Source organism: Podarcis liolepis (assembly GCF_965112155.1).
Source record: "Podarcis liolepis genome assembly, chromosome: 13".
NCBI classification, from domain to species: domain Eukaryota; kingdom Metazoa; phylum Chordata; class Lepidosauria; order Squamata; family Lacertidae; genus Podarcis; species Podarcis liolepis.
This window is the reverse complement of record NC_139573.1, coordinates 55,218,366-55,246,359: the sequence shown is the minus strand read 5'-3', so window position 1 is coordinate 55,246,359 and position 27,994 is coordinate 55,218,366. Positions and strand designations below refer to the sequence as shown.

The following is a 27,994-nucleotide window of genomic DNA, read 5'->3' as shown; positions in this document are numbered from 1 at the left end:
AGGGCTTGTCCATTCTCCCAGCTTCCAATCCTGTATGAGTTTCTTAGCATTGAGGCAGAAGAAGCACAGCTCATCCCAACAGCTTTGTAATAGTCACGTGCAGCTACCCTTCTCGAGGCTCCGGCTCCCCTTCACATTGCTCCACAAGTAGAAACTCCATCACAAGGCCTGATCCTCTATCCCAATCCACACTTTCTGAGTCGTGACTATGTGGTGTTAAGGAACCAGAATAGGCAGTGTGCTCATTTAGGTAATTCAGGAACAATCATAACTACCCAGTAGGTAGAATAAGATGCAAAAACAAACTCCAGTGGATGGAGTGGAAGAGACTAATTCAGGGTCCAACGGTCAAGAAGACAGTTTCTGTGCGTGCTGTAGAGGGAAATAAAGGGCAGGTGAGGTTCATCTACCTGGGAAAGGAGCCCATCTATTTAATTTTTTTTGAATTTGCATTTTATTTATTTGTTAACATTCTTATATTACATCCGTAAACATTGTCATATTACATCCCCAGTAGACATATTCAGAGTAATACAAGAAATATTATAAATCTGCTGGAATACCTGGATTTAAGAATAGATAAGCCGGCTGTTTTAATGGCAGTGGACGCGGAGAAAGCCTTTGACAATGTATCCTGGAAGTTTATGAAGGGTATGTTTAGGAAGGGTATTCTCCTGGAGCCCATCCAGGAGAAGGAAAACCACCCTCATCCTCCTCTGCCTTGTGAGATATCTTCGGGAGAAAAAAAGCTAAGGAGTAAACTCTACACAAAAACAGAGCAGAGTCCCTGAGATGGTGGGATGGCGCCTCGTACACCTTCCCTCAACTCCCACAGCCAAGCTGGTGCCAAATGTATTGCTCTGCTTTCCTTTGGACCACAATAGCGAGGCTGAGAGGGAGGTCTTGATGTCTGTGCAGCCCAGGGACCTCCACACACACTGCCAGACTTGCACCCCAAGGAGGACAGTTCTGTGCTGTTAGCACAGCAGTTTGACTTCACCCCCGAAGGTGCACTCCATTGTCTCTTGAGACAGACAGATGCCAACAAGTGTGTGTATAACGTCTGTGGCATGATGTCAGCTCCATACATTTTTATTCCAGCAAATCAAAAGTACTTTAAGTTTCCTTCAAGGAGGTCTATCAAAGGACTTACTTCAAATGCGCTGAAGAGGTGAGTGTTATCTGAGTCATTTGCTCCTTCTGATTGTGAGTTTTCTGAGGGCAACATAACCTTACCTGCAGCAGAGCTTTTTTAAAGCAGGAACTGAAAAAACCTCAGGTGGGCTCCATTGCCATTATAAGAGGACAAGGGAGGTATTTGTGGTGAGTTCCAGCACCTCTATTTCTAGAAAAATAGCACTGACCAGCAGTGATATAAAGGTTGCCCTCTCGAAATTGGAATCTAAGTGATAAACTCTATTTCTTATAAATGAGTCACTTTCTCTTAACTATCATCTCTGCAACATGAGTGCTGCAGTTCAGGGCCCCGTTGGAAAACCTTTAATAAAGAGATGTCTCCAGAACAAACATTTCCTAGATGGCTGCTTTTCCAACAACTTCTTGATAGTTATCCTTCAAAATTGGGGAGGGTGGGCAGCCTGGACTGTTATTCTATGTTCCAGTCGTTTGGCGTGGTACCCTTGAGAACAGCCAACTTGGCTCCTTACCTCTCAGTTGTTTTTTGGGTAATCTGAGGTGCCACCCCAACCAGCCCACCTGGACCCAAATGATTTTTGTTTTCTGCTGCTCCAGAGAAGCGGACATGGAGCAATGGATCCAAACTACAAGAAAGAAGATTCCACCTAAACATTAGGAAGAACTTCCTGACAGTAAGAGCTGTTTGACAGTGGAATTTGCTGCCAAGGAGTGTGGTGGAGTCTCCTACTTTGGAGGTCTTTAAGCAGAGGCTTGACAACCATATGTCAGGAGTGCTCTGATGGTGTTTCCTGCTTGGCAGGGGGTTGGACTCGATGGCCCTTGTGGTCTCTTCCAACTCTATGATTCTATGATTCTATGATTACAGTTTAAATACAAGAGAGAAAGGGGGGGGGGCACAAGAGACAACTCACAAAAAGAGTGTGTGACCTAGTTTTGAAAACCATGGCCATGATATGATTAAGAGCAGCGCTTTTTTGGGGGGGGGGGGACAGGACGCAGGGGTATGCCTGCCCCTAAATATTTTGTGAATCTAACGGGAGAAGAAACTAAAAATTTAATTTTTGTTTAGTTTCTTCTCTAGCACTGTGAATCGTCAGTTCCATTGCTACCCCCATTGGCGGCGTCATTTCCTGTCATGGTGTTTCCTGAGTCTCAGATGGAATGAGAGTACCCCTAAACATTTTTTTAGAAAAAAGCACTGATTAAGAGGACAACTATTGGGTAAAGATCCAACAAACTTTAAATAATGAGCTGATTTTGTCTGTGAAGAATGTGGTAACTGAGTTCGTGTGTGCTGAAATTTGGTCTATACACTAGGGTTATAACTTTCCAACCTCGTGATCCTGTAGCTTAGTTAGACGAACTTTTGCCTAAAAACAAAGGAATGAACTGTCATTTCCTCTTTTTTTTATATAAATATTTATTAAATTTTCACAGATTTTTTTTTAAATAATTTTTATTGCATTTTTTCAGTCATAGACAAAAGAAGAAAAGAAGAAAAAAGAAAGAGAAGATACAAAAAAGAGATAAAAAGAATCATCACCTTTCGACAGCTTATTTCAACTTTCTATCGAACTTCCCCACATCTCCCGCACAATGCATTCTTGACAATAAATTTATCAGCAAATTATAACCTTGTTTCATGTGTTTCTTTTGTACTTTCAATTGCAATTTAAGTTTAAATCCCTTATTATCCGTTTACTCTGAAAACAAAACATATTTTCATTTTTAACATTTAAACTTGATTCTTTCAATAATATTATCCAATTTCATAAATATTACACTCTCATTGCTGGGGCTAGCATTTCAAATTATGCGTCATTTTATAATTCATATAATTTATAAAGTTTTTGCAAATAGTTCTTAAATTTTTTCCAGTCCTCCTCCATTGCTTCTTCTCCCAGGTCTCGGATTCTGGCGGTCATCTCGGCCAACTCCATGTAGTCAATCAGTTGCGTTTGCCACTCTTCCAGTGTGGGCAAATCTTGAGTCTTCCAATATTTGGCGATCAGAATTCTTGCTGCTGTGGTAGCATACATAAAGAACGTTCTGTCCTTCTTTAACACCTTTTGGCCCATAATGCCCAAGAGGAAGGCCTCCGGTTTCTTAGGAAAGGTGTACTTAAACACCTTTTTTAACTCGTTATAAATCATTTCCCAGAAGGCCTTCACTCTTGGACAGGTCCACCAAAGGTGAAAGAATGTTCCTTCAGCCTCCTTGCACTTCCAACATTTGTTATCAGACAAATGGTATATCTTAGCAAGCTTGACTGGGGTCATGTACCACCTGTATATCATTTTCATAATGTTTTCTTTCAGGGCATTACATGCCGTAAACTTCATACCGGTGGTCCATAACCTTTCCCAGTCTTCAAACATGATATTGTAACCAATGTCTTGAGCCCACTTTATCATGGCTGATTTAACTGTCTCATCCTGTGTATTCCATTTAAGCAGCAAGTTATACATTCTCGATAATACCTTGGTCTTTGGTTCTAACAACTCTGTCTCAAGTTTCGATTTTTCCACCTGGAATCCTATTTTTTTGTCCAACTTAACAACCTCATTAATTTGGGCATAGTGAAACCAATCTTGCACCTTATCCTTTAAATTTTCAAAGCTCCGCAACCTCCAATTGTCCCCAATTTTTTCTATTAATTCCCAATATTTCGGCCAGCCGGCCTCCATATTGGGTTTTTTCCACGCCTTAGCCTCCACTGGTGATAGCCACCTCGGAGTCTTACTTTCAAGTAAGTCTTTGTATTTCATCCAGACCATAAAAATTGCTTTCCTGACAATATGGTTTTTGAACATTCCATGTGTTTTTGCCTTGCCGTACCACAGATACGCATGCCATCCTAGCGAGTTGTTAAAACCTTCCAGGTCTAGGACATCTGTATTCTCTAATAAGATCCAGTCTTTCAACCAGCAGAAGGCTGCCGCCTCATAGTATAACCTTAAGTCTGGCAGGGCAAACCCCCCTCTTTCTTTTGCATCAGTTAATATTTTAAACTTTATTCGGGGCTTTTTGCCCTGCCAGACAAACTTTAAAATGTCCCTCTGCCACTTTCCAAAACATTCCACTCTGTCCACGACCTGCAAGGTTTGAAATAAAAATAACATTTTTGGCAAAACATTCATCTTAACAGCAGCAATTCGGCCCAGCAAGGAAAGCTTCAATCTCGACCAAGTTTCCAAATCTTTCTTAACTTCTGACCAACATTTCTCATAATTGTCCTTAAACAAATTCAAATTTTTAGGCGTCAAGTTTACCCCCAGGTATTTCACTTTCTTAACCACAGTTAACTCTGTTTCCTTCTGAAACCCCTCTATTTCTAGAGGCGTCAAGTTTTCCCCCAAAACTTTAGTTTTTTGTTTATTCAACTTAAATCCTGCCACCCGACCAAATTCTTGTATCAGTTCCAAAACTCTTTTTGTACTAGATTCTGGCTCCTGTAGTGTTATAACTAAGTCATCTGCAAATGCTTTCAGTTTATATTGTTTCACTCCGACCGTGATCCCCTGTATTTGCCGGTCCCTCCTAATCATGTTCAGCAAGACCTCCAGGACTGATATAAATAATAGGGGGGATAGGGGGCACCCCTGGCGTGTTCCTTTTTCAATATGGAACTCCTCTGTCACCACATTGTTCACTATCAGCTTAAATTTTCACAGATTTTTAAAGACACAAAGAATGCACACAATACAAAGATATACATACAGTAACAAACAAACACGTATAATTTCAACTCCTTTTTTCTTAAACTTACTTCATCAACTTCCCCATACCTCCCCTTTCTGCATTCCAATTCCCCAAATTGTTTCAGCAAATCCTTCCCCTTAATTTTATCCAATTTTTCCCTTTTCTTTTCTTTTACTTAATCTTTTACAGCTGTAATCCCTTACTTTATATAACCACAACATTTTAACATTCATTAATTTTGCAATATTTTTTAAGATAAATTTTAAATTTCTTCCAATCTTCTTCCGCCGTCTCTTTCCCCTGGTCTCGGATTCTGTCAGTCATTTCAGCCAGTCCCATGTAGTCAATCACCTTCATCTGCCACTCTTCCAAGGTGGGTAGATCTTGTGTCTTCCAATACTTTGCGATGAGGATTCTTGCTGCTGTTGTAGCATACATAAAGAACGTTCTGTCCCTCTTTAACACCAATTGGCCGACAATGCCCAAGAGAAAGGCCTCTGGTTTCTTAGGAAAAGTACATTTAAGTACCTTTTTCATTTCATTATATATCATTTCCCAGAAGGCCTTAATCTTCGGGCACGTCCACCAAAGGTGAAAAAAAGTACCTTCAGTTTCTTTACATTTCCAACATTTATTATCGGGCAAATGATAGATCTTTGCAAGCTTGACTGGGGTCATGTACCACCTGTAAATCATTTTCATGATATTCTCTCTTAAGGCATTACATGCCGTAAATTTTATACCGGTGGTCCACGACTGTTCCCAGTCGGCAAACATGATGTTATGACCAATGTCTTGTGCCCACTTAATCATAGCTGATTTAACTGTTTCATCTTGCGTATTCCATTTCAGCAACAAGTTGTACATTCTTGACAAATTCTTAGTATTGGGTTCTAACAGTTCTGTTTCTAATTTTGTTTTCTCCACCTGAAAGCCAATTTTCCTGTCCTGTTTGTAAACCTCCATTATTTGATAATAATGGAGCCAGTCTCGTACTTTAAGCTTCAATTTCTCATAACTCTGTAATTTCAGTTTATCTCCCTCTTGTTCCAAAATTTCCCAATATTTTGGCCATTTGGCCTCCATATTGAGCTTTTTCACGGCTTTCGCCTCCATCGGCGACAACCACCTTGGGGTTTTATTTTCCAGCAAGTCTTTATATCTAATCCAAACATTATATAATGCTTTCCTAACAATATGATTTTTAAAAGCTTTATGTGCTTTAACCTTGTCATACCATAGATATGCATGCCATCCAAATACATTGTTAAAACCTTCCAAATCCAAAATATCTGTATTCTCGAGGAGCAGCCAATCTTTCATCCAGCAAAAAGCTGCTGATTCATAGTAAAGTTTAAAGTCCGGCAGGGCAAATCCCCCTCTTTCCTTTACATCCGTTAAAATTTTAAATTTTATTCTGGGTTTTTTGCCCTGCCAGACAAATTTCGAAATGTCTTTCTGCCACTTCTTGAAACAGTCCATCTTGTCAACAATTTGCAATGCTTGAAATAAAAATAACATTCTAGGCAATACATTCATCTTAATAACAGCAATTCGGCCTAACAAGGAAAGCTTCAAATTTGACCATATTTCTAGATCCTTTTTAACTTCTGTCCAGCATTTCTCATAATTGTCTTTAAATAAATTCACATTCTTAGATGTCATGTTAATCCCCAAGTATTTCACCTTCTTAACCACGGTCAACCCTGTTTCATTCTGGAACCTCTCCCTTTCAATAACTGTTAAGTTTTTCTCCAATACCTTAGTTTTTTGTTTATTCAACTTGAATCCTGCAACTTGACCAAATTCTTGAATTAATTCTAAAACCCTTTTCGTGCTAGTGTCTCGCTCTTGTAAAGTAAGTACCAAGTCATCTGCGAAGGCCCTTAATTTATACTGTTTGGCTCCGACCTGCACCCCTTTAACCAGCTGGTCTCTTCTAATCATGTTCAGCAAAACCTCCAGGACTGATATAAAAAGTAATGGGGAAATTGGGCACCCCTGTCGTGTCCCTTTTTGAACTGTCATTTCCAAAGCTTTCGAAAAAGTCATCCCAAAATCAATAAATCAATTTTTGTATATGTAACTGTATAATGTAATATGCATAGTACAGTATGTATTATAATATAAGAAAAACAGATATTGCAAATTTTCTAATACAGTACTTGAATAATGTTTTGTACATTGTCCATCACTTCTTATTGCTTAGAATAAATTGAGGTTGTAGTTTGCCTTTGTTTCTGCTGCAAGCACCATAAAGTTCCCGCATTGCTTTGATTGCGCATTCTTTCTATAGACCAACATTTGGATTCTTCTAGAACATTCTAAACAGTTTTATGAAGTTCCAGACAGCTGTAAAAGTTCTAAACAGTTCCATAAAGTTTTTAAAAGTGCTAATACCTATGAGTAGTAACATTACATGTACAGTGATTCCAACTTTTCATTTGGCAGTGACCTTTCTTCACAACTGAGAAGTATTAGTCCCCTTTTTCTAAGCAAAAGTTCATCCCTTTATGATACAGGAAATCTTTCTTAAAAAGAGTCAAAAAGTTATAACCCTAATATACACAAACCCAAAGTTCCTGAATTCTTTTATTGCCACAAGTTATAGCCTTCCGTTGTAGAAGGCAGCTGTCCCCTGCCCGCTGTAAATGTTCAGACACACTTAGGTAATTTCCAAATTCCTCTGCTACCAAAGAGTACACAGCACATTAATAGTTAAATCTGTTTTTTCCATCCATGCAGCAAGGGAGGCTGAAGCGTTGGCAGCCCAGATAACAGTTGCTCACTTATTTTCCACTTACGGAAAAATATTTTTTCCTGCTTGTAGCCACTAGGTGGCAGGTGTCCACTGAATAAGAGACAATTGCCAGAGAATGTGAAGTCTGTTGGAAACTGAGAATGTTGAGGCTTTGTTTTTTCTGCCTGCTGTGAAGTGACTCAGTTATTGCACTGCACCACTCATTCCTTCGACGTTTTGAACACTGTCTGTCTGGCCAAGATGCACTTGATGTTTCATTATTAGGGGTTCAAGAAACCCGCTTCACACTTAAAAAGCGAAGCACTCCTCATTATGCAAAGCCTCCTTTTTACAAACACACCTTATCCTTCTTCATACCGCTGACTTGCTGAAAACTAGCTATACCGTATTTATTTCGTTAAAATGTGTACAGCCTGCCTTTCCAATAAGTCAGAGGCAGCTAAAAGCATCAGTAAAAGCTATAACTGCAAGAGGGATAAAAACACAATAAAGATACAGTCAAGACTAAAACATCATTACTTAGAAGAAGAAGAACCCAGAAAGATAAGCCACAAAAAGCAGTAAAAACCAAAGTTCACCCAAATCATTAAGAATGGAAGGATTTCCTTTAAAAGACGGGACAAGGCAGAACATCAGAAGTCTCTGCAACACCCCTTGAAATTCATGTTGAACCCACTAGCAATATTGCTGGGTGGCACCTTAGGAGAACATAGAATCATAGACTTGGAAGGGGCCCTGAGGGACATCTAGTCCAACCCCCCACAATGCAAAAGGTGCATTGTCTTCCAGATGTTGGGATCCAGCCCGCAGCCGCCGTTCCTGAATATTGTCTTTGCTGGCTGAGGTTGATTTATACGCCCACATTTTCAATACTATAGTGGATAGACAGAATGATAACAAGAGAAGCATTTGCCTTTTCAGGCTGTGAAGAAGCAGGCTGCAGGATGCAGTCGGTTGTTACTTCAACAAGTACTATGGACTCAGTGAAATTTTTGGAAAGTGAACTCCACCAGCTGCTTGAGCCAAAATAATTGATTAATGTCGGCCTATGCAAAGTTTGAGCCTCTGCAGGATAAGGGGAGGCGGGGGGGGGGGCAGAAATGCTTTGGATAATATCAGCTCAGGACAACCATAAAAACCGAAGGGAACAGCTGAAATTGACGTCACCCGGACATCTTCTGCTCTGCTCAAATTGGTGATTTGGGTTAGCATTGTGGGTGGCACAATTATTCCTGTGTTAAAATTCAGTTCCACTGAGCTGACCCTCTCTGCTACTTTCCTGCCTCTTGTTATTTTGGCAATTTCTATACTGCTTAAGATAAAGAAATATCTCTTTAAGTGTTGCTTAGCAAAGTAAAACAACAAATGTTAGCAGAGATACAATACAGCCATTCATGCACATTATTAATCAGTGCTAATATGAATCCCTTCTTCTGACACATTTCCCCATTCAGCACCTTGCAGTCTCCTGGCTCTTGCCCTGGACTCCACCTCCGCTCTCACACCCCAGCACACCTTACATGCCAAGATAGATATTTGTCCCAAGAGAGAGGCTACTGTGGGAACCCTCTTCTGGGGCCATGATCCATAGGAGGATTTGCTTGGGACCATGCTCTATGTGTTGAGAGCTGCTGTGATGTAGTGGTTAAAAGTGCTGGATTAGGACCTGGGAGACCAGGGTTCAAATCCCTCTCAGCTGCCATGAAGCTCCCTGGGTGACCTTGGGCCAGTCATAGAATCATGGAATTGTAGAGCTGGAAGGGACCCTGAGGGTCATCTAGTCCAACCCCCTGCAACGCAGGAATTTGGTTCTCAGCCTGACCGACCTCACAGGGTTGTTGTGGGGATTAAATGAGGAGGGGGAGGACCGTGTACATGCCATCTTGAGCTCCTTCAAGGAAAAGGTGATATATAGAGGCAATAAGTACCGTATTTTTCGCTCGATAACACGCACCAGACCATAACACACACGTAGATTTTAGAGGAGGAAAACAAGAAAAAAATATTCTAAACGAAATAGTGGATATATGATTTTTGTGGTTAATGCTGTAGCCACAGGCATGTGATCTGACAGTGAGTTTGGAGTAGCCCAATGCAAAAATCCTGAGGATCCATGTGGATCCATGCTTTGTAACCACGGAGGAGGGAAGGAAGGGGAACCATGGATCCTCTGCTCACGACTGCAGCAGATCCCCCCCCCCGCCACCCGCAGGCATTCGCTCCATAACACACACAGACATTTCCCCTTACTTTCTAGGAGGAAAAAAGTGAGTGTTATGGTGCAAAAAATACGGTAATTGTGTGTGAATGTGCATTTCAAGGAAGGCTAAACAACCAAGGTCTAATCAGACCTCCAGATTAATTCTGTTAAATAGCAAATTAAAAACAGATGCATTTTGTTAAATAACCGTCAAGCGTGTCAAGTGCCTCTCAGCGTTTAAAGGAATTGTATAATGTAAAATTTCCCTTTTCCACTAGAAGGATTTAAACATGAAGAAACTCTTTCTGGGTTGCAACTTGGCAACTCTCCTGTCCAAAAAAAATATTCAGTGCTTGAAACAGGAAAATAAAAAAATAAGTTGGCTCTTTCTCTGCATTGAAGATATGTTAGGATCTGTATTTTTTTTTAATGCCTTTTCCTGACCTTTGACCCTGGACTTCCTGAAAACCTTCTCCCCTGTGTATTGTAGTCATGATTCTTCCATTCCTAGTCACCAAAGTTCTTCTCCCCTCACTACATTTTTGTTTAGATTTGTATATGCGATTTTTTTCCCTGGCGGTTGGGAGGGGGATGAAGGGAATAAGTAAAGCAATGCTGAACATTTTAATTAGGGGTGTGTCACAGATTTGGACAAATCCTGGAATGAAAACCCCCAATGTGGGTCACTTTGAGAGATTGTGAGCTTGTCTGAGCTGAAATGAAATGAAATCACTCTTCATTTTTCCAAAACAGGGTGTAGATTTGAACCCTGAACTGAACTCAGACTGAATCTTGCACTTTTCTGAAATTCTGAAGAGGGGTCTGAACCAATTCTTGTGCTTGGCGCACACCCCTAGTTTTAAAGCGCTTCCTTCCAGTTAACAGATTTTCTTCTTCTTTGGGTAGGGGTACAAAGGGAGTACTGTTTGCTTCTTACATTTGTACTGGATTTAAAAAAAAAAGATTCAGCTGTAAGAAGTGGAAACTATAAAAGTAAATATTTCCATCTAACGTTGCAGAATTGAAAATACTAAGAAGCTCTAACTGGGTCAATGCAAATTCACCACGGAGCCTCTTTGAACTGCGGTTGTGGAATTCTCTGCTATAGGATGTCCTAATTGCCCACCAACATAGACGTATTCATGTTGGGTATTAGACAACTTCACAGAGTAGATCTCTCAATAGCTATTAGCCACAACAGCCCAATAGACCTTGAACCCTGGGTCATTATGCCTCTGAATGCCATAATGCCTCTCAATGTCTGGTCAGGGTTTGCAAGAAGATGCTGGACAAGAAGGTTCCTTAGTCTGATCCAGCCAGGATCTGCTTATGGCGACTAAGATCATGAGCATGAAACACTTTCTGAACTCTCTTAGAATGCAGACCCTCCAAGTGTCCCTATTTTCCAGAGACGTCCCTGATTTACAGAAGCTATTCAGGTTTCTGATTTGAGCCTGGAATGTCCCGCTTTTCCTTAGGATGTCCCTATTTTCATTGGAGAAATGCTGGAGGGTATGGAGTTATCCGATTCCCAAGCCGTCTGAAGGCAATCCTGTATAGGGAAGGGTGTTTTTTTTAATGTTCAGTGTTTATTATGTTTTTTTATATGTTGGAAGCTGTCCAGAGTGGCTGGGGCAACCCAGTCAGATGTGTGGGGTATAAATAGTAAAATTATCATTGTGGAATGGGACGTCCCTATTTCCATCGGAGAAATGTTGGAGGGTATGAGAATGGCACCCCAAAATGCTACTGTTGTGGCTGCAAGCATATTCTTTGAGAGTAGAGATAGCAATTTCTGATTCCACATCTAGGAATTCAAATGCCAAAAGCTTTTTCGGTGAGCAGCAAGTATCCAGTTAATTGGTCTGATGAACAAGAATATGAGTTAATTCTTTGATGATGAGAACACTTTCTGGATAAAAAGAAAGGGTTAGGAAATCTAGCCTGGCAAGAGGGGTAGCGACTTAATAGAGGGATGATGTTTATTACTCCAAGGGGCTTTGTGTAGGAGGGGTAACATTTGTTCTGCCTCCCTCTGCTCTCTCAGGGATGCAAAACTTTGAAATGTTGGGTTAGTGCCCATGAGAACCACGGCAGCAGCCATGCCCCCAAAAGACAGCCGGCAGCCTTAACCTGTTGCCAGTTATTACTGGGTTTTTGTTTGCAGATGCACAAATTATGTGTGATATGCCATTAATACCTCTGCAATTTAACACTCACTAAACAAAGCTTTCACACGCACAAACAATTCACTTTTGGGAGCTGGAAGTTAATGCAGCTGTTTGAGTTTTCTTACAGCCAGAGGAACCTAAGTTTGGTATAAAATATGGACATTAGCTGGAGATGCGGTATTCTATAAAATAAAATAGGGTTATAAAATCAATTTTAACACAACGAAATTATTATGGATAAAATTATTCTATAACATTTTAAAACCCTGTTAATTACCTCTGTGATTTTGCTGTTGGTTTTATTTCTCACTTAGGAAAGACACTAACTGCAAACATTTCTTCACTATTTGACCTGTGAAAGTAAAAGAATTAAAAAATAATCATTAATTTTAAAAATGAAAGCAATTCACTCCATTTTCCACAGTCCCCCATGCCAGTGGCTACAGGCATAGAATCACTCCTTAGTTAGGAATCATTCCACTGTGAACAGTTGAATAAGCTCGGCTGAATAAAAGTTCGATTCACACAGGGCCAGCCCACCCGTGAGGGAAGGTGAGGGACTGCCTCTGGTGGCAAGATCTACAGGGGCAGCAGATCCCAGTGTAGATCTTTATTCCCCCTTTGTTCCTTATGTAGATCCTCACCTACCCTTTCTTCCCTGGAGAGGAGGGGAGCTATACATGTATATTTTAAGATTGCCCAGGTCAGAAAGTTTACCCCAGATTTTGGTTTCAAATATTTAGCATGTGACATTAAATAAGCTTGGTAATGTACGTAGTTCCAAATCCGAAATACCAAATCCTCCTTCTTTAATTTGTACTTGCATTTTTAGTAATGATATTCTTGGAATTGAAGAACCCTGCAGACATTTCCTAAACAAAAAGTTTATTTCTGGAAAACATTTTTTCCAGATATTACACACAACAACAGACATTGGGATTAATGGAAGTATGTTCATTGCTGTCAATGGATCTACTCTGTGTATATCTAACATTGGATATTGTCCTTTCTTTCTTGTTTATCTTATTTATTTATTTATTTATTTATTTATTTACGGCTATTAGCCCATAAAATCTGTACAAACATAAAAGCACAGAGGCATAAGGACCGATATATTCGACACCAAAGGGTGAACACCACGGTACTAGGGCGGGTCAATGAGCAGAGTCAAATAACAGCTTGGGGCCCGGAGAGCTCCAAGGGACGGATCACAGAAAAAGGAAAAACTGAAGACGAGGTCCGACATGCACTCTCATCGTAACTGCAAGTGGCAGCCTGGTAAGTAGCTAGTTCTTGCTTATAGATAGGGAAAGGGTGGTTCTGAATGGTTCTAAATTAGTTGCTTCAGAGAGTGGCCTTTCCCAAAGTGGTTAGTGCTCAAATTAAAGGTTAGAAACTGCTGCAATTACCCAGGCATCCGTTTTCCTTCTGTGAAACAGTTGTGTATTTTTAAAACTTTATTTTTATTTTTCAAATACAAAATAACAATGGCTGCTTCCAGACCCATTTGTTGTGGGATGTGTGGTCCTCACGCACGCTTCTCATGGTGCCCACACAACAAAGTTGTCATCAAAATGCCAGCTCTTACTTCCGCCCTCTCCCCCCAGTTTCATCTAGATTGAGCCTTTTCGGGGTCTGGGTGTGTGGATTTGATAAAGATGCTTCTAGATGGGGCTTAATATTGTAAAGGGTTTTTTAAACAGGCTGCTGGCAACAGTTTTTTTTTACACATCATGTGCATGCTACAAAAACAAGTCAACCCATGCCCGCCTGAGGAGAATTCATCTCACAACAAACACCCAATATTGCACACACAATAACCGTTCCCTTTCAAATAACACGATAAAAAAATATATGTACAGAAATGCAGATCAGAAGCATGCCAAACCTGGCATATTGGGAACTTCAGTATATTCCCGGAAAGCTGACAAAATCATTAACACATCAGCTGGAGTAATTTTTCCTCTGATTACTTCAGTTGAACAGGTAAGTTTTCTCATCACCAAAATATGCCGGCATGTGTCTTGAAGCAAGTGATGCTGGGCTTCCAGGAAGAGATTGGGTTCATCTCACAAGGAGTAGGAGGAATATGCTTGGCAGGTGTTTTGCACACCTGGATGGGAGGACTTTGAATTAAATCCTGCAGGGGGAGACCCATGGAATCCTGGAAGAGAGAATGATACCATATATACAGGGGCCAGTGAGTGAAGCCAGGAGAGCTATGAGAGTGCACTACTATGGCTGCCCTACGTCCAGGATGTCAAAGGCGGAATTGAAAGGTGGCGCTTTGTCCTGGATCTTAGGCAAGTCATATGGCAACCCTAACATTACAATATGCATGGAGAAACCAATAAAGGAGAAGTCAGGATGTAAATTCCATTGTTTCTACACCAATATGCAGAGAATAGGAAATAAACAGGAAGAAGATGATATCTTGACTTATGCAAGAAGGCAAACATGAATTAAGAGGCATAACTGAAACATGGTGGGGTGAAATTCATGCCTAGAATATAAGGACTCTGTCGCAACACTTGAACTCATGGGCAGCCAAGAAAGCTGAATGTTGAAAGATTCAAGACAGATTTTTAAAAAGTGCTTCTTCACCATGATGGCAACCAACCTGGATGTCTTTAAAAGAGGATTAAAGAGGATTTAAAAGAGGAGGAGAGGGCTAGCGATGCCTGCAGCTGGAGGCAGTAAAAACCAGATGCGGGAAACGATAGGAGGTGAGAGTACTTTTGTGCTGGTGTTCTGCTCGCTGGTTTCCCACAGGCATCTAGTTGGCCACTGTGAGAACAGGATGCTGGACTAGACGGAGCACTGGCCTGATCCAACAGGCTGTTCTTATGCTCCTTATGTTCTTATGTTCTTGCCCTGCTATTTCATAAAAACACAAGAAGAGCCTGCACAAGAAGCCCATATAATCTAGCTTCCTGTTCTCACAGTGGCCAACCAGATGCCTGTGGAAAACCTGCAATGTCATCTCCCAGAAGGTGGAAGAAGTTACCAGAGGATCAGCTCACCTTGGGAGGGACTGGGTAATCAAACCTTTGCTCCTCTTCCGTCTACCCGAGAAGCTCAGCGTTTGAAGAAGCTCTGCTGGTTGCTGCAGCTTAGCTACATGGCTCCCACAAACCTCGCTTGACTTCCTATACCAATAATTTCGGAACTTTCACTACTTTGTAATGCAGTCAGGTTTTACTGCCTGTGCAACTGTTTCTGAAACTGCATGGAAAAGCACATAAATTTGACCTTTGGAGAGTTTGTACGTAAACCATTTTTAACTTACCAAATGTGGTCTTTTTCTATGCTAGGGGATGAGGGAAACTCTGGAAGGAACTTAGAAGGGCATATTTTAAAGATCTAACAACCTATATTATCCATGCTTTACTTTGCTGGTTGATGACGTGAAGCAATGCATACAGTGGTGCCTCGCAAGACGAAAAGAATTCGTTCCGCGAGTCTTTTCGTCTTGCGATGTTTTTCGTCTTGCGAAGCACGGTCCGTCGCAACTGTGCCTCTTCAAGCGGCTTTTTAAAAAAAGCGCAAGACGTTTTTGTCTTGCGAAGCAAGCCCATAGGGAAATTCGTCTAGCGAAGCAACGCAAAACCGCAAAACCCTTTCGTCTAGCGAGTTTTTCGTCTTGCGAGGCATTCGTCTTGCGGGGCACCACTGTATTTTGGGTAGATCAGACCACATTATTTTGGAATTTGTGGTGCTGCGCAAAGGGAAAGCTGAGTGCTTATTATTTAGTCTTATTACATGAGGATAATGGGAAAGGGAAGCAGGCTGTGGTGGCTTCATGGGAAAGAAATGCCAAACTGCATTCAAGGTTTTGCCTTCCCATAGGCTGCAATAATCTCAGATTTAAGAGGGGCAAATCAAATCAATTGCCCGAGCACTACAGCAGCAAAACCAAACCAGAGAGAAAGTGGCTCTCCATACAGGGGAGAGGAGTGTTATTTTGGTTTCTTGACGCAGGTACTATCCTAACTCACCAGCTCTGTGACCACAGTTAGAACCGTTGGCCTAGACAAGCTCACTGGCTTCTGGAGGAGTCATTAGGAGAGACAGAGATGGGCGTGATTCTTGCAGGAAGCAAAGCATTGAGCTTTAGAGGGATAGCAGTTCTTGTGCTTTCTTCTTCCCTGTGGTATCATAATCTTATACAGATGTTTCTCTTTATTATTTTCCTCCTGCTCTTTCCAACTTTGTTTTGAGCACTTCCTTTTGTCAACAATATTTTCTCAGACATTCATTATCTCTCCGCTTGACTGTATCCCTTTCAAAAGACTGAAATTTTAGAGTGGTAGAATAAAGATTCTGAGTTTAAAACAAATGTTCAAATGAAGCTAAATTTCCCCCCTCTAGGTGATGGTTAAAATAATTGGTTAAAATAATTCTGATGTTGAACACTATTCAAACTAGCATAGTTTACTAACTGCAGAGAAGCTGAATGAATTATTTGCATTTGTCTTCATTGCAGAAAATGTAGGGAATGGATCCCAGTGCCAGAACCAACTTTCTCAGGAACTGGGTCTGAGGAACTGAGGCAAATGAATCCAACAGCAGGTACAGGTAGCCTCCACCTGAGAGTTCACAAAGAAGTGAGAAACTGCTAGTCTCCCAACAAAAATACATATCCCCAAGGTCAGTCTCCATAGCCGAGGGCTGGAAGGTGGCCAACATAACATCGTTTTTTTGAAAAAGAGATTCTGGAAATTACAGAGTGGTTAGCTTAACGTCTAACCAGGAGAACTGGAAGAAAGCTTCATTTATTTCAGTTTTTAAGTTTTATTCAGTTTAGAAGTCTTGTGCTGTACAAAGGCTGAGAGCTCACTTACAGTAATTCACTGACATGCATAGAATATAGTTTTGCATCTTAAAACAAGAAAGAAAACACAGAAATTTAAATGAAAAAAAAATGTAAATCCATCACGGGAAAAATACTGCTTGACTTGGATGGAATATAAGTACAGTGGTACCTCGGGTTGCAGATGCTTCAGGTTACAAACACTTTGGATTACAGACTCCGCTAACCCAAAAATAGTACCTCGGGTTAAGAACTTTGCTTCAGGATGAGAACAGAAATCGCGCGGCGGCAGCAGCGGGAGGCCCCATTAGCTAAAGTGGTACCTCAGGTTAAGAACAGTTTCAGGTTAAGAACGGACCTCTGGAAAGAATTAAGTTCGTAACCAGATGTACCACTGTACTTGGTAAAAAAGGGGCATGATCTCTTAACAATGTGCAGCAGCAATTTGTAAACACCATATATAACCATGTTTAAATTCTAGATAAGTAATTAAATAGGGTAAGCAAACTACTGGCTTTTCCATTGCCGTGTGAGGAAGGGGTGGAAAAAGAAAGGGGAGGAAAGGAAGAAAAGGGAGCGTCTGGACATAGAATCATAGAATCATAGAGTTGGAAGAGACCACAAGGGCCATCGAGTCCAACCGCCTGCCAAGCAGGAAACACCATCAGAGCACTCCTGACATATGGTTGTCAAGCCTCTGCTTAAAGACCTCCAAAGCAGGAGACTCCACCACACTCCTTGGCAGCAAATTCCACTGTCGAACAGCTCTTACTGTCAGGAAGTTCTTCCTAATGTTTAGGTGGAATCTTCTTTCTTGTAGTTTGGATCCATTGCTCCGTGTCCGCTTCTCTGGAGCAGCAGAAAACAACCTTTCTCCCTCCTCTATGTGACATCCTTTTATATATTTGAACATGGCTATCATATCACCCCTTAACCTCCTCTTCTCCAGGCTAAACATGCCCAGCTCCCTTAGCCGTCCCTCATAAGGCATCGTTTCCAGGCTTTTGACCATTTTGGTTGCCCTCTTATCACATGGTGACCACTTGGGTGGCAAGTGGTCACCATGTGATAAGACTGAAGACCCAAAGACACTGTGGACTTTGTAAACTATTTGCACGTGAATACATATGTAGATGTCATATAAAGTCATGTTTAGCAGGTACAATCTTCAAATGGAAACGTTTGTTCATATGTGTCATCTGAAGAAGTGGTATCTGAAGAAGTGTGCATGCACTCAAAAGCTCATACCAATAACAAACTTAGTTGGACTCTAAGGTGCTACTGGAAGGATTTTTTAAAATTTTGTTTCATACGTGTCATAATAGTTATCTAAATGGCTGAAAAGTTCTTAGGTCAGATCTGTGTTTTCACTTAATGCTTTCAAGGGCCGGGTGAGTTTTTCCAGAATAGCAAAGGGCAGCACTTTCTTAAGCCAACTGTCCTCTGTGACATTTAAGATATATTTCCAATTTTGGGCAATTGCAAGTCAAGCAGCGACAAGAGGCTTCAAAACAGCCGAAGTTGCCCCTTTAAATATAGACAAGAAACATAAAGCTGGCTCCACTTGCATATTATTATTATTATTATTAATTACCTGCACTTCACCCTAATGTCTCAGGGTAGCTTACATTATCAACAATGGTGCCAATTTCATAAATTAGATGATTCCACAACAGTAACTCCAGCCTGAAAAATAAATTCTTCATTCCCAGACAGCCACATGATACATGGAATCACTAAAAATGTGGTCATGCTGGTCACATGACCCAGAAATCTGTCTCTGGCCAAACGCAGGCTTCCTCGGCCTGAAAAGCGAGATGAGCGGTGTTATGTACTGAAGTTCTCACCCTGGGCCAGCAGGGGGATACTGTAGATAGTTATGCAAATGAAGGATCGAAAGTGACGTTCAGTGATTGGATAGTTTTAGAAAGTTGCAACAGTTATGTTGTTCTGGAGCTCTATATAAGCAGGCTGACTGAGGTCTTCAGTTCAGTTCTGTTCCAGCTTACAAATAAAGAGCTACTTTGGAAGAATCGCTGTGTCGTCTGATATGTTCACCCACAACTTAACACTGGTGACGAGGATGGGATTCGAACCCACCCATGTGACTGGACTTAACTGTCCAGGGTCTATTACCTTTACATTTTAGATGGAATCACTGCTATTTTTTTAAACCAAAATGCCAAGAAGTAGTGGCTCCAGCATCCCTCACCAGGTAGTAATGACTGTAAGATTAACAGAAGCCAGTAAGTGTTTTATATGTTCCAGCTGAAATTCAGAAAACTGGTAGGCCTGAAGTGGAAACTTGATCGACTCCCCGCAAGCTCATAAAAAACATGTTTGTTCATCTGCTACTGGTGCCTCAGAAATCATAGCCTGTACATGAATATATTTATCTCATGTAGTTAGAAATTGTTGTTTAGGATTTGTCCATCTCTGTGGTTCCAATGTGCAATATCTAGTTATGCTTTTGCTTTTTCGTGAGCTGTTGCTGTTGTGGGAAGTCTGAGATCAGGGATGGGTGTGTTGTCTAACCACAAATGCCATAGCAAAGGAAACATTCCAGTTTCTTTCAGGACAAAGTGCTGCATCTATGCATCAGAGAGTCCTCCTGTATAATAGACAAATATCCAGAATTACACTAGATTAAAACTAAAAAATAATGAGAGCACATCCCTCCAGAATGAGGCCACAGAGATAAGAGTATGTAATGTCTGAGTCTCCACCACTGGAAGTCCCAGGCTCAGGGAGTCCCTTGATCCCACTTCCCCATTGATGTCCTCCAGAACATGTCTGCACTTTCCTCCAAAGAAGTAAGTCTCCTATGTAAGAAAAATCAGCACTGCACTTGTCTGCTGTTGTCCCTGAGGCTCGATTTGCACCCAAGTGGTCTGTGCAGCACACAAGCCTGTCCACAAAGCATGCATTCTAACAGGGGCGGCAAAATGGGAAAGTGCCTCCCTGTCCGTCAACCCTTGTCATCCCTGCCGAAGCCTCACTTACTGGGATCGTGCAGCTGTGACTTCCAGGATCTGGCAAGATCTGACTAGAACCCTACAAGAACTTGCGCACAGCCCTCCATGCAATCTCATTGGGCTCTTCCGTGACCTCACAGGGTTCTCTCAAGATCTCGCCCCAGAAGAAGCCACAGCCACTTCTCGCTTCTCCAGCGGCTGTGGCATTGGGGGCGCCTGCAGAGGGGCTCCTTGGACTTCATTGCCTGAGGCAGCTGCTGCCTCAGTCTGCCTCATGGATAGGCCGGCTCTGTATTCTGATGATGAGCATTTTAATATTTTGAACTAGAGACTGACTGACACCTATGAGCTGGACTCTTTGGTTTTCCACAACTATTTTCTCTCTCCTGCTGCAATGGAAGCAATGATTTCTAGTTTCCACAGAATGTATTGCAGGCTAGAGGAATCTAACTGTGACTTGACCGAAGAAACCTGCTTAGGAGGTCTATTGCTCCAAAACTGCCTATTGTGCTTTGCCCGAGCCACTGTCCACTTGGGCCACAGATGCTTAATATTAATATTAATTGCTGTTTCATTCTCCTGCTGGCAAAAGGTTGTACAAAACAGATATTTTGTCTGGTAGCAGGCAGTTAAGACTCAAGACGATTTGCAAATAGTTTGTTCTCGTGAATTTTGTGAACTACCCTCAGATCAACGGATGAAGGGAGGTATACAAATTTAATAAATAAGAAAACAATAAAACAATGGAATATGAGAAACCATTGACCAAAGTTACTGGGGTTGCTTTGTTAACCGTATTTTGCTGTACATTTCATTAGTTTCCTGCACTAGATTCCTCAGGGACAGGCATTCCAGCCCTCACCTGGAAACTGAGTGGTGGCGATGGAACAAAAACTAGGGAGGGAGCCTGAAGTTTGGCAGGAGAATATTGCGTGGAAAGGAAGGGAGGAGCACTGAAAAAAAAAAGTTGTTGGAACATAAAAAAGGAAAAGTTATTTTTGCCACTCTGGCTGAAAAAGAGACACAGCGCTGGGCAGAGGCAGCTTTCAGGCACCCCGTTCAGAGTTTGTGAGTTGCACCAACAACATCTGCCATCTGTGCAGCTGGGCAGGAGGGCAGGGCTGTTGCACCTTCAGTGACTGGGTAGGAGAGGGAAGTCCAGCCCCGGCTGTTGGGCTGACAATAGACTTCGCTTTTTCAGGAGGAAAGCCATAGCAAAGCCACTCCTAAAAGTGGCCATTGTCACATTTGCAAACAAGGAGATCCCTTATTTCGTCAAGTATGCAGAACAATGTTTGGCGTTCATAGTCCTCTCCCATTTTATTTGGTCTGTTGGAATGTATATGTGACATTTAATCTGAATGGAGCCTTTCAATGAAATATATGGCCTTATAATAGTCAACATCTATTGCCAGAGGTATTTTTAAATGTTGCTAGTTAATAAGATCACTTTAACAGCCATGACTTCCCCTAAATAAATCTGGGAAATTTTGTGCATGCACATGCATTTAATTTTTAAAAAAACCATATAACAATCTTTTTATGGAAAGCAGCCCAAAAATGTCTTGATTTATTAATATCTGGAGAAACTGTACATTTAAGAATCACACTCTATTTGTAAACAGTTAAAATGCCCCCAATGACATTCTGCATCTTCAAATGCTACAGTTAGAATCATAGCAGTGAAATGAGAATGTGTTTCAGCAGGTTTTTAAAAAATGTGTTTTTATACTAGTTTAGTCTTTCACTCTCCAACTAAACAAACCTATGTAATAATACCTTGTGGCAAAAAAAAAAAGAGAGAAGAGAAGATGATCTTAACACTTAATAATAAAAGAATTTGCAAGAACTTTTTAAGCATTTGAAATTTATGCCACAAAATTCTGTAAGCCCAGGTTCTTGTTTACAGTCTGCATAGTTACTTCAGTTTTAAGGTTAAACACAAAGCTCTGCTCTGGAAAAATTACTTCATATCACTGAACCATGAAAATCAATGTAAATTAATGTAAAATTCCAATATTTCTGCTAAATAATTCTAAACCTACTTTAATATGCTTTTGCAGGATGAATTATTTTCTTTACAACAATGTATACAGGGCAAGTGGTTTCTCCAGAATGTATATCAATATTCACTTGCCATTCTTGTTCTTTTTGCCATTACTGTATAGGCAAATCCCAAACTTCCTTTTGAGCCATGCTTCTAGGCACAGGTCCAGGTTTTAAAGCTCCATCTCCAAGCATGTTGCTCTTTCGGTCCTGGCGCTTTCCCCAGTAAAACCTGCATTTTACCACTGCTTTCCCCAGATTGCTGTTTGCTCTGATTCAATGGTAAGACATGGGTTTTCCTGGGGAAAGCGCTGGGACAAAAAACCCCAGATTGCTTTAAAGTACAGATCTGTGCATGGAAAGCACAGCACAAAAAGAAGTCTGGGTTGGCCGTAAGTCACTCTTTCCAAAGAGGAATGTAACTTTCGTTCTCAGGTCCCATCTATACTACATGGGGCGTCGTTGTCAGGTTCTGTCAGGAGTCCATGTTCCCGGCTTGATAACACAGTAAGCGTAGGTAATTAAAAAGGAGGATTTATTGCAAAAACAAACAGATAGCTCCAGACGGCTCTAACAAAGCCTCTGGCACCATTACTCAAGATGACCCTTCTGAAGACTCCTTCCGGGGTTGACAGATGATACTGGACTTACGCCCCTTACATCTCTTGTTTTGCTTCCTATCTAGCACCCCTCCCATTCGCCAACTCTTCGGACTTAGTGGATCAGCTCCAACCTCTTCCTGTTCTGAGAGGCTGTCTCTGAGACTGTTTGCTCCTTTTTGTGCTTCCTGCAAGCTTTTGCTGTGTTCTAGCCTGCTCTCAGCTACTGTCTTATCACCCTGCCCATTAAGGTAGGGAAGAGCAGAAGTCTGCAGCTGCTGGCTCTCCCCTGCCTGACTTACATCTAAGCCTCTCTGGTTCTGGCTGCTTTCTGCAGTTGGTTGCAAACCTTCACTTGGAGCTGGCTCATTCCTGACAGTCGTCTTGAATTCCAGCAGAAATCAAGCATGTCTCCCCCCGCAGTCTGCGTCTAGCCCAGCTCTCACACACTTCAACTCATGTCTTTGTCCTTCTATCTACCAGCCTGTTGAGGGTCTTTACCAAGAAGCTGTTCTGGTTGGTCTAGCAATTGAATCATTGCTGGATCCAGGAACCAGAAGGGACTCAGTTGGTGCTTTTTTTCTGGAGGTACGCAGGGGTTTGCATATCCCTAAACATTTTGTGAATCTTTGTACTTTTGTCCATTTACTGTACTTATTTTCCCTGATTTGAACTATAAAATGGTGATTTTCTTGAGTCAAAAGAAGAGTACCCCTAAACATTTTTTTAAAGAAAAAAAGCACTGGGCTCAGTAATAAAGCCTAACACCCTCCCAACTCACAACAGTATTTTATTCTGCTTTATTTTATTTTTTGTAATTGCTTTTGCTAGATTAAATAAATGAATGAATGAATAGGCATATCACAGTTAATAAATTTTCAAATTAATTAAATTTCCTCAATACATTCAGCAGAAATGGCAGTTCCACATGGTTAAACCATCTTCAAAATAGTCAATGAGATCAGTGTGACTTTTTTTTTAATTTTTAAAATATTATTATGTATAACATTCAAAGCTCATTTTGAATATACTGGCCTACGAAGTTGTTCAAGCGAGCTGCCAGGAGGGCTGACAATATCTTTGCATCTTGGGGTGATGAGATCCCAGCTGACAAGGATCTTTCTCCAGTTTGGCCAAAACCACCAGTCTTACGTCTTTCCACGAAGGTGGTGTCTGTTCTCCTTCCATGATGACATTAATTAAATGCTTAGTAAATTGTGGGACCAGTGAGCATGTTTTACAAAACTAACTCGGAAGAAACGGAGCTTTGCCCCCTTTTAGTTTCTTGATAACTGTGTGCACCCTCCAAAATTGAGTCATCTAGGCACTCCCTGAGAAATTGACTGATAAGTTGTAGATTATCCCTATCAATAAACATTGGCATGTTTTGAAAGTCCAGGTTGCCAGTCAAATGTAACCCAAGCCATCCCCTGCTCTGTGGGCCCTACAACCCCTAGACCAGGCATGTCCAACTGGTCGATGTCTATGGGTGTCTGTGGTCGATTGAGTCATCCTGATCAATCGTCTCCCCCCCCCCCCAAGGTCAACAACTAAGCTTATCCCCCCCCCCAAAAAAGGTCAACAACTTTGGCTCATCCTCTGCCCAAAAAGCTCAACAACTCAGGTCTATCCAATGGGTAGATCACTGCTACTTTATTTATAGTGGGAGTAGATCGCAGTCCCTTGGAAGTTGGAACACTAGTTCTGCTCAAGAGTAGACATAATGAAATAGATTGGCACAACTAACAGGTTTGTTCATTTCAATGGATCTACTCCAAGACTTATTTGAATGCCACCCCTTGAGTATAGAATTGTACCCAACTATATTGGGTATGGGTGGTGCTGTGGTCTAAACCACAGAGCCTAGGGCTTGCCGGTCAGAAGATCAGCGGTTTGAATCCCCACGACGGGGTGAGCTCCCGTTGCTCGGTCCCTGCTTCTGCCAACCTAGCGGTTTGAAAGCACGTCAAAGTGCAAGTAGATAAATAGGTACCACTCCAGCGGGAAGGTAAATGGTGTTTCTGTGCGCTGCGCTGGTTAGCCAGAAGTGGCTTAGTCATGCTGGCCACATGACCTGGGCTCCCTCGGCTAGTAAAGCGAGATGAGCACCGCAACCCCAGAGTTGTCCGTGACTGGACTTAACGGTCAGGGGTCCCTTTACCTTTTTATATATTGAAAAGCTCATATTTTCACTCTGCAGGGTCACAGCATCATTCTGCACTTGAGGAACCAGCCCCACTCTCTGCCCCAGGCCCCTTTCACTCTCTTCCATGCTCAGTGTGCCAGCTTCTCCTCCTCCTCTTTCCAAAAATGGGGGTGGGTACATACCTTTCGTACAAAGTCATGTAGATCAGCAAAGACGTCAGATTAGGTCCAGACTTTAAAAACAACTTATTTTGAGCAGGGGTTGCACACAATCAGCTATATGTGGGGGGGGGGGAGGAAAAAGCTCTATTCAGAATGCTTTAGGGTGGGGTAAAAAAAACCATATTTCTCATGGAAACAATTCTGAGGCTTATCAATGGTGCCACTGTTACAGTGATATTTAAAACATGCATAGACTCTGACATATACACACAGTTCAGCCAGATCAAGACAATTCATTGAGGGAGGGGAAGAAGCAGAAGTAGCCTGAGAGAACTCGCTAGCAGCAAGTGTATAATTCTGCTAATACCACTTAGCCGTGTTTGTGAATTTAAAGTTGGACGGTTGTTCTGAGCATCAAGTGCAATTTCAGTGTGATATCCAGAAGCGACTTGGGTTGACATCTTTGGAGGGGAGTAATATTTCTGTGCTTTTAGCTCAATATTCAACTATAAATTTAGTAGATGAAACTTTTTGTGGTATGATACAAAAAGTGATGAAGCATGAGGTGCTTCACCTTTAGAATACTTTCCCCTTATGCAACAGCAAAAGACCCCCTGGGGTGGTGGTGGGGTGGTGTTGGAGAGAAAGATTTGGAAGAGAGAGTCTTACTCTCATAGCAGAGTTGGCAATTGCTTCAAGTACATTAAAACTTGGTTAGATTTTGCATCTGCCCTCATCCACCTTTAACAAGCATTACCCACAAAAATACTTAGGCTAGAATAAATCACAACACTTAGATTTGCCGAGAGAGAGAGAGAGAGTGCCCTCCCCCCAGAAATTACAGCAAACAAGTCTCCATCTGCTGGCAGTAAGACAAAAAAGAAAAAGGATCCTAACGACTTAAAAAGAAATAACTTGGATCAAGCAATCTTTGGGTTAGCCAAGATGCAGGCTAACCCAAAGACTGCATGATCCAAGGACTTAGGTTAACCCTTTTATGCATGCATTAGGTTCATTTTCTGTTTTAATACCTCTCAAATGCTGCCCAATCCTACCAAAGCAACAATTTAATTGTGACTGGAAATGAATAGGAGGCAGAAAATTGTTGGAGAATGGGATATTGCCAAAGCCAAAGAGGAGTGCCACTTCCCTGAATTTCTACCCCCTAGACTAGAGCAACAGAACAAGATACTTTAAATGTGTTGAGAGTCAGCATAGTATAATGCTTAGAAGGTTGGATTAGGCTTGGGGAATCCTGAGTTCAAATCCCAATTTATCCATTCAGTTCAGTAGCTGGGGTAGTCACTATCTCTCAGCCTTACCTGCATCACTGCATTGCTGCATGGATAAAAAAAAGAGAAAGAGAAGCTTCTTGGAGGAAGAATGGGACATAAATGTAAGAGATAAAAATGAGAGTTTTGATGGGTGCAGATTGTCACAAAGGGATGAAAAAAGTATCTGTGAAAATATTCTCTTCACTATTGGAACTACAAGGACACCTTAGAAAGAATTCTACAGCCTTGTAGCACGCTGAGGGGGAAATTCAAATTCAAATGTCAGTGAAGGACAGGAGCACCCAAAGTGTGACCAGAGGCCTTTTTACTAGGGATAATGTCAACTGAAATCAAGAAAGAAGTAAGACCACTTTTTATGTATGCTGCCAGGATTCTGGTCGCAATGAATTGGAAGAGTGATATTACACCTACAAAGTCAGAATGGCAGGTAAAGATGACAGAATACAGTGGTACCTTGGGTTAAGTACTTAATTCATTCCGGAGGTCTGTTCTTAACCTGAAACTGTTCTTAACCTGAAGCACCACTTTAGCTAATGGGGCCTCCTGCTGCTGCTGCACAGCTGGAGCACGATTTCTCTTCTCATCCTGAAGCAAAGTTCTTAACCCGAGGTACTATTTCTGGGTTAGTGGAGTCTGTAACCTGAAGCGTATGTAACCTGAGGTACCTCTGTACATCCAATTGGCAATAATGACGGGGAGAGTTAGAAGGTACTCAGTGCAGAAGGTGAATAAAGAATGGATAGTATTTAAAGAATATTTGAAAACCTAGTATGATAGCAAAAAAACCCTGGCAGACTTTAAATGATTCTTGTAATGTATAGACAATAAACTAAAGAATATTTCTCTGAAGGAAATTAAGGAAACAGAGTATAATAATATGATACTGTGTAAAAAATAACAAATGAGACTTTGGTTTTTTGAGAACAATCGGAAGTTTGATTTATTCTGTTTCAGTTTAGCTGCATCAAACTAGGTGGAACATATCAGAGGTGTGATGAGGAACAATTGTTGGAGGTCTTTACTTAATTTTTAGAAAACCATTTATGATTTGCCTGTTAATATACCCAACTTTAGACAATGTTCAGTAAACCAGAAGGCATCCTTAAAACCAAGAAATACAAGTGAGAATGAAGAGTCTGATCCTGTGGGAAAGCTCTCTCCCTCATGTCAGCCCAACTTAAACACTTGATTTAATGCTCTTTTGTGAAACTGCTATTCCTTTTGGGAAGTTCCTCCTGTGTCAGCCCCGCTGAGACAGGAGCTGCCACAATTTCCCAAAACAGCCGTGGACATTAAAAAGAAACATTGCTTTTTATCAGAGGATGTTAACCACAAAGGGAATGCAGCCCCCAGAGGGAGAATGAGGAGCTGAGGAAGCTTCCCGGGTCGCGGCGATTGTATTGCTGTCATTTGATGGGAAATCTGAGGACAGACAAAAATATAGGAGGAGCATGAGGTCCTGGACTTAGCTGTGAGGTAGAAGAAGAGGAGCTGGAAGATGGTGGGTTCTGTAAGGAAAACATAGCAGAAGGAGTCGGATTTCAGTGCTGGGAGCCCGGCTTGGAGGCTTGCAGTGACTCACTGAGAGCCAGCCTGAGAGAGAGCTGCCTTTGTTCCACTTGGGCTGAGCGCTGGTGGGGAAGAAAGCAGCTCAGCAGCCGCCTCTCTCTTCCCCAACTCCAGGCAAGCAGCTGAACCTGTCTTTGGCTGAAGACTGGCTTTTGCAAAATGCTTCCCAGGTAAGAACCACCACCTTCACCCTCGCCACCCTCACATGGAGGCACTGAATTGTTTCACCTCACCTCTGGCTTCCTTCCTCTCCCTCTTTCCCAATTTTCTCCAGTCATTCCCGGGTGCCCTGGAATTTGCTCCTGCTGCTTTTGGGTTCATTGCTCCCTGCCGGTCTCCCAGCTCAGGTCATAGAAGGTAAGAACCTCCTCTTTTCCCTTTCCTAGTTCTGGGGAGAG

The 27,994-nt window shown here is 41.6% G+C and overlaps 1 protein-coding gene and 1 long non-coding RNA gene across 4 annotated transcripts in view; one reads left to right on the top strand and one right to left on the bottom strand.

Annotated features, from left to right (window-relative positions):
- Window positions 1-291: 291 nt before the first annotated feature.
- Window positions 292-27,923, bottom strand: LOC310692432. Its single transcript, XR_014518807.1, has 6 exons — window positions 27,830-27,923; window positions 24,754-24,846; window positions 13,966-14,156; window positions 12,270-12,344; window positions 564-732; window positions 292-372 (listed from the first exon to the last, which is right to left on the bottom strand). It is a non-coding gene; the product is annotated as an uncharacterized lncRNA (long non-coding RNA).
- Window positions 27,047-27,994, top strand: part of COL15A1 (collagen type XV alpha 1 chain) — a 121,129-nt gene continuing 120,181 nt past the window's right edge. For 2 of the 3 annotated variants that reach the window (XM_083473125.1, XM_083473124.1), the window contains exons 1-2: window positions 27,061-27,766; window positions 27,871-27,953. In XM_083473125.1, coding sequence (XP_083329251.1) covers window positions 27,756-27,766; window positions 27,871-27,953 — 94 coding nt within the window. In that variant the 5' untranslated portion in view covers window positions 27,061-27,755. Of the gene's footprint in view, window positions 27,767-27,870; window positions 27,954-27,994 lie in introns of all 3 variants that reach the window. The other variant, XR_014518736.1, reaches the window with a different exon arrangement.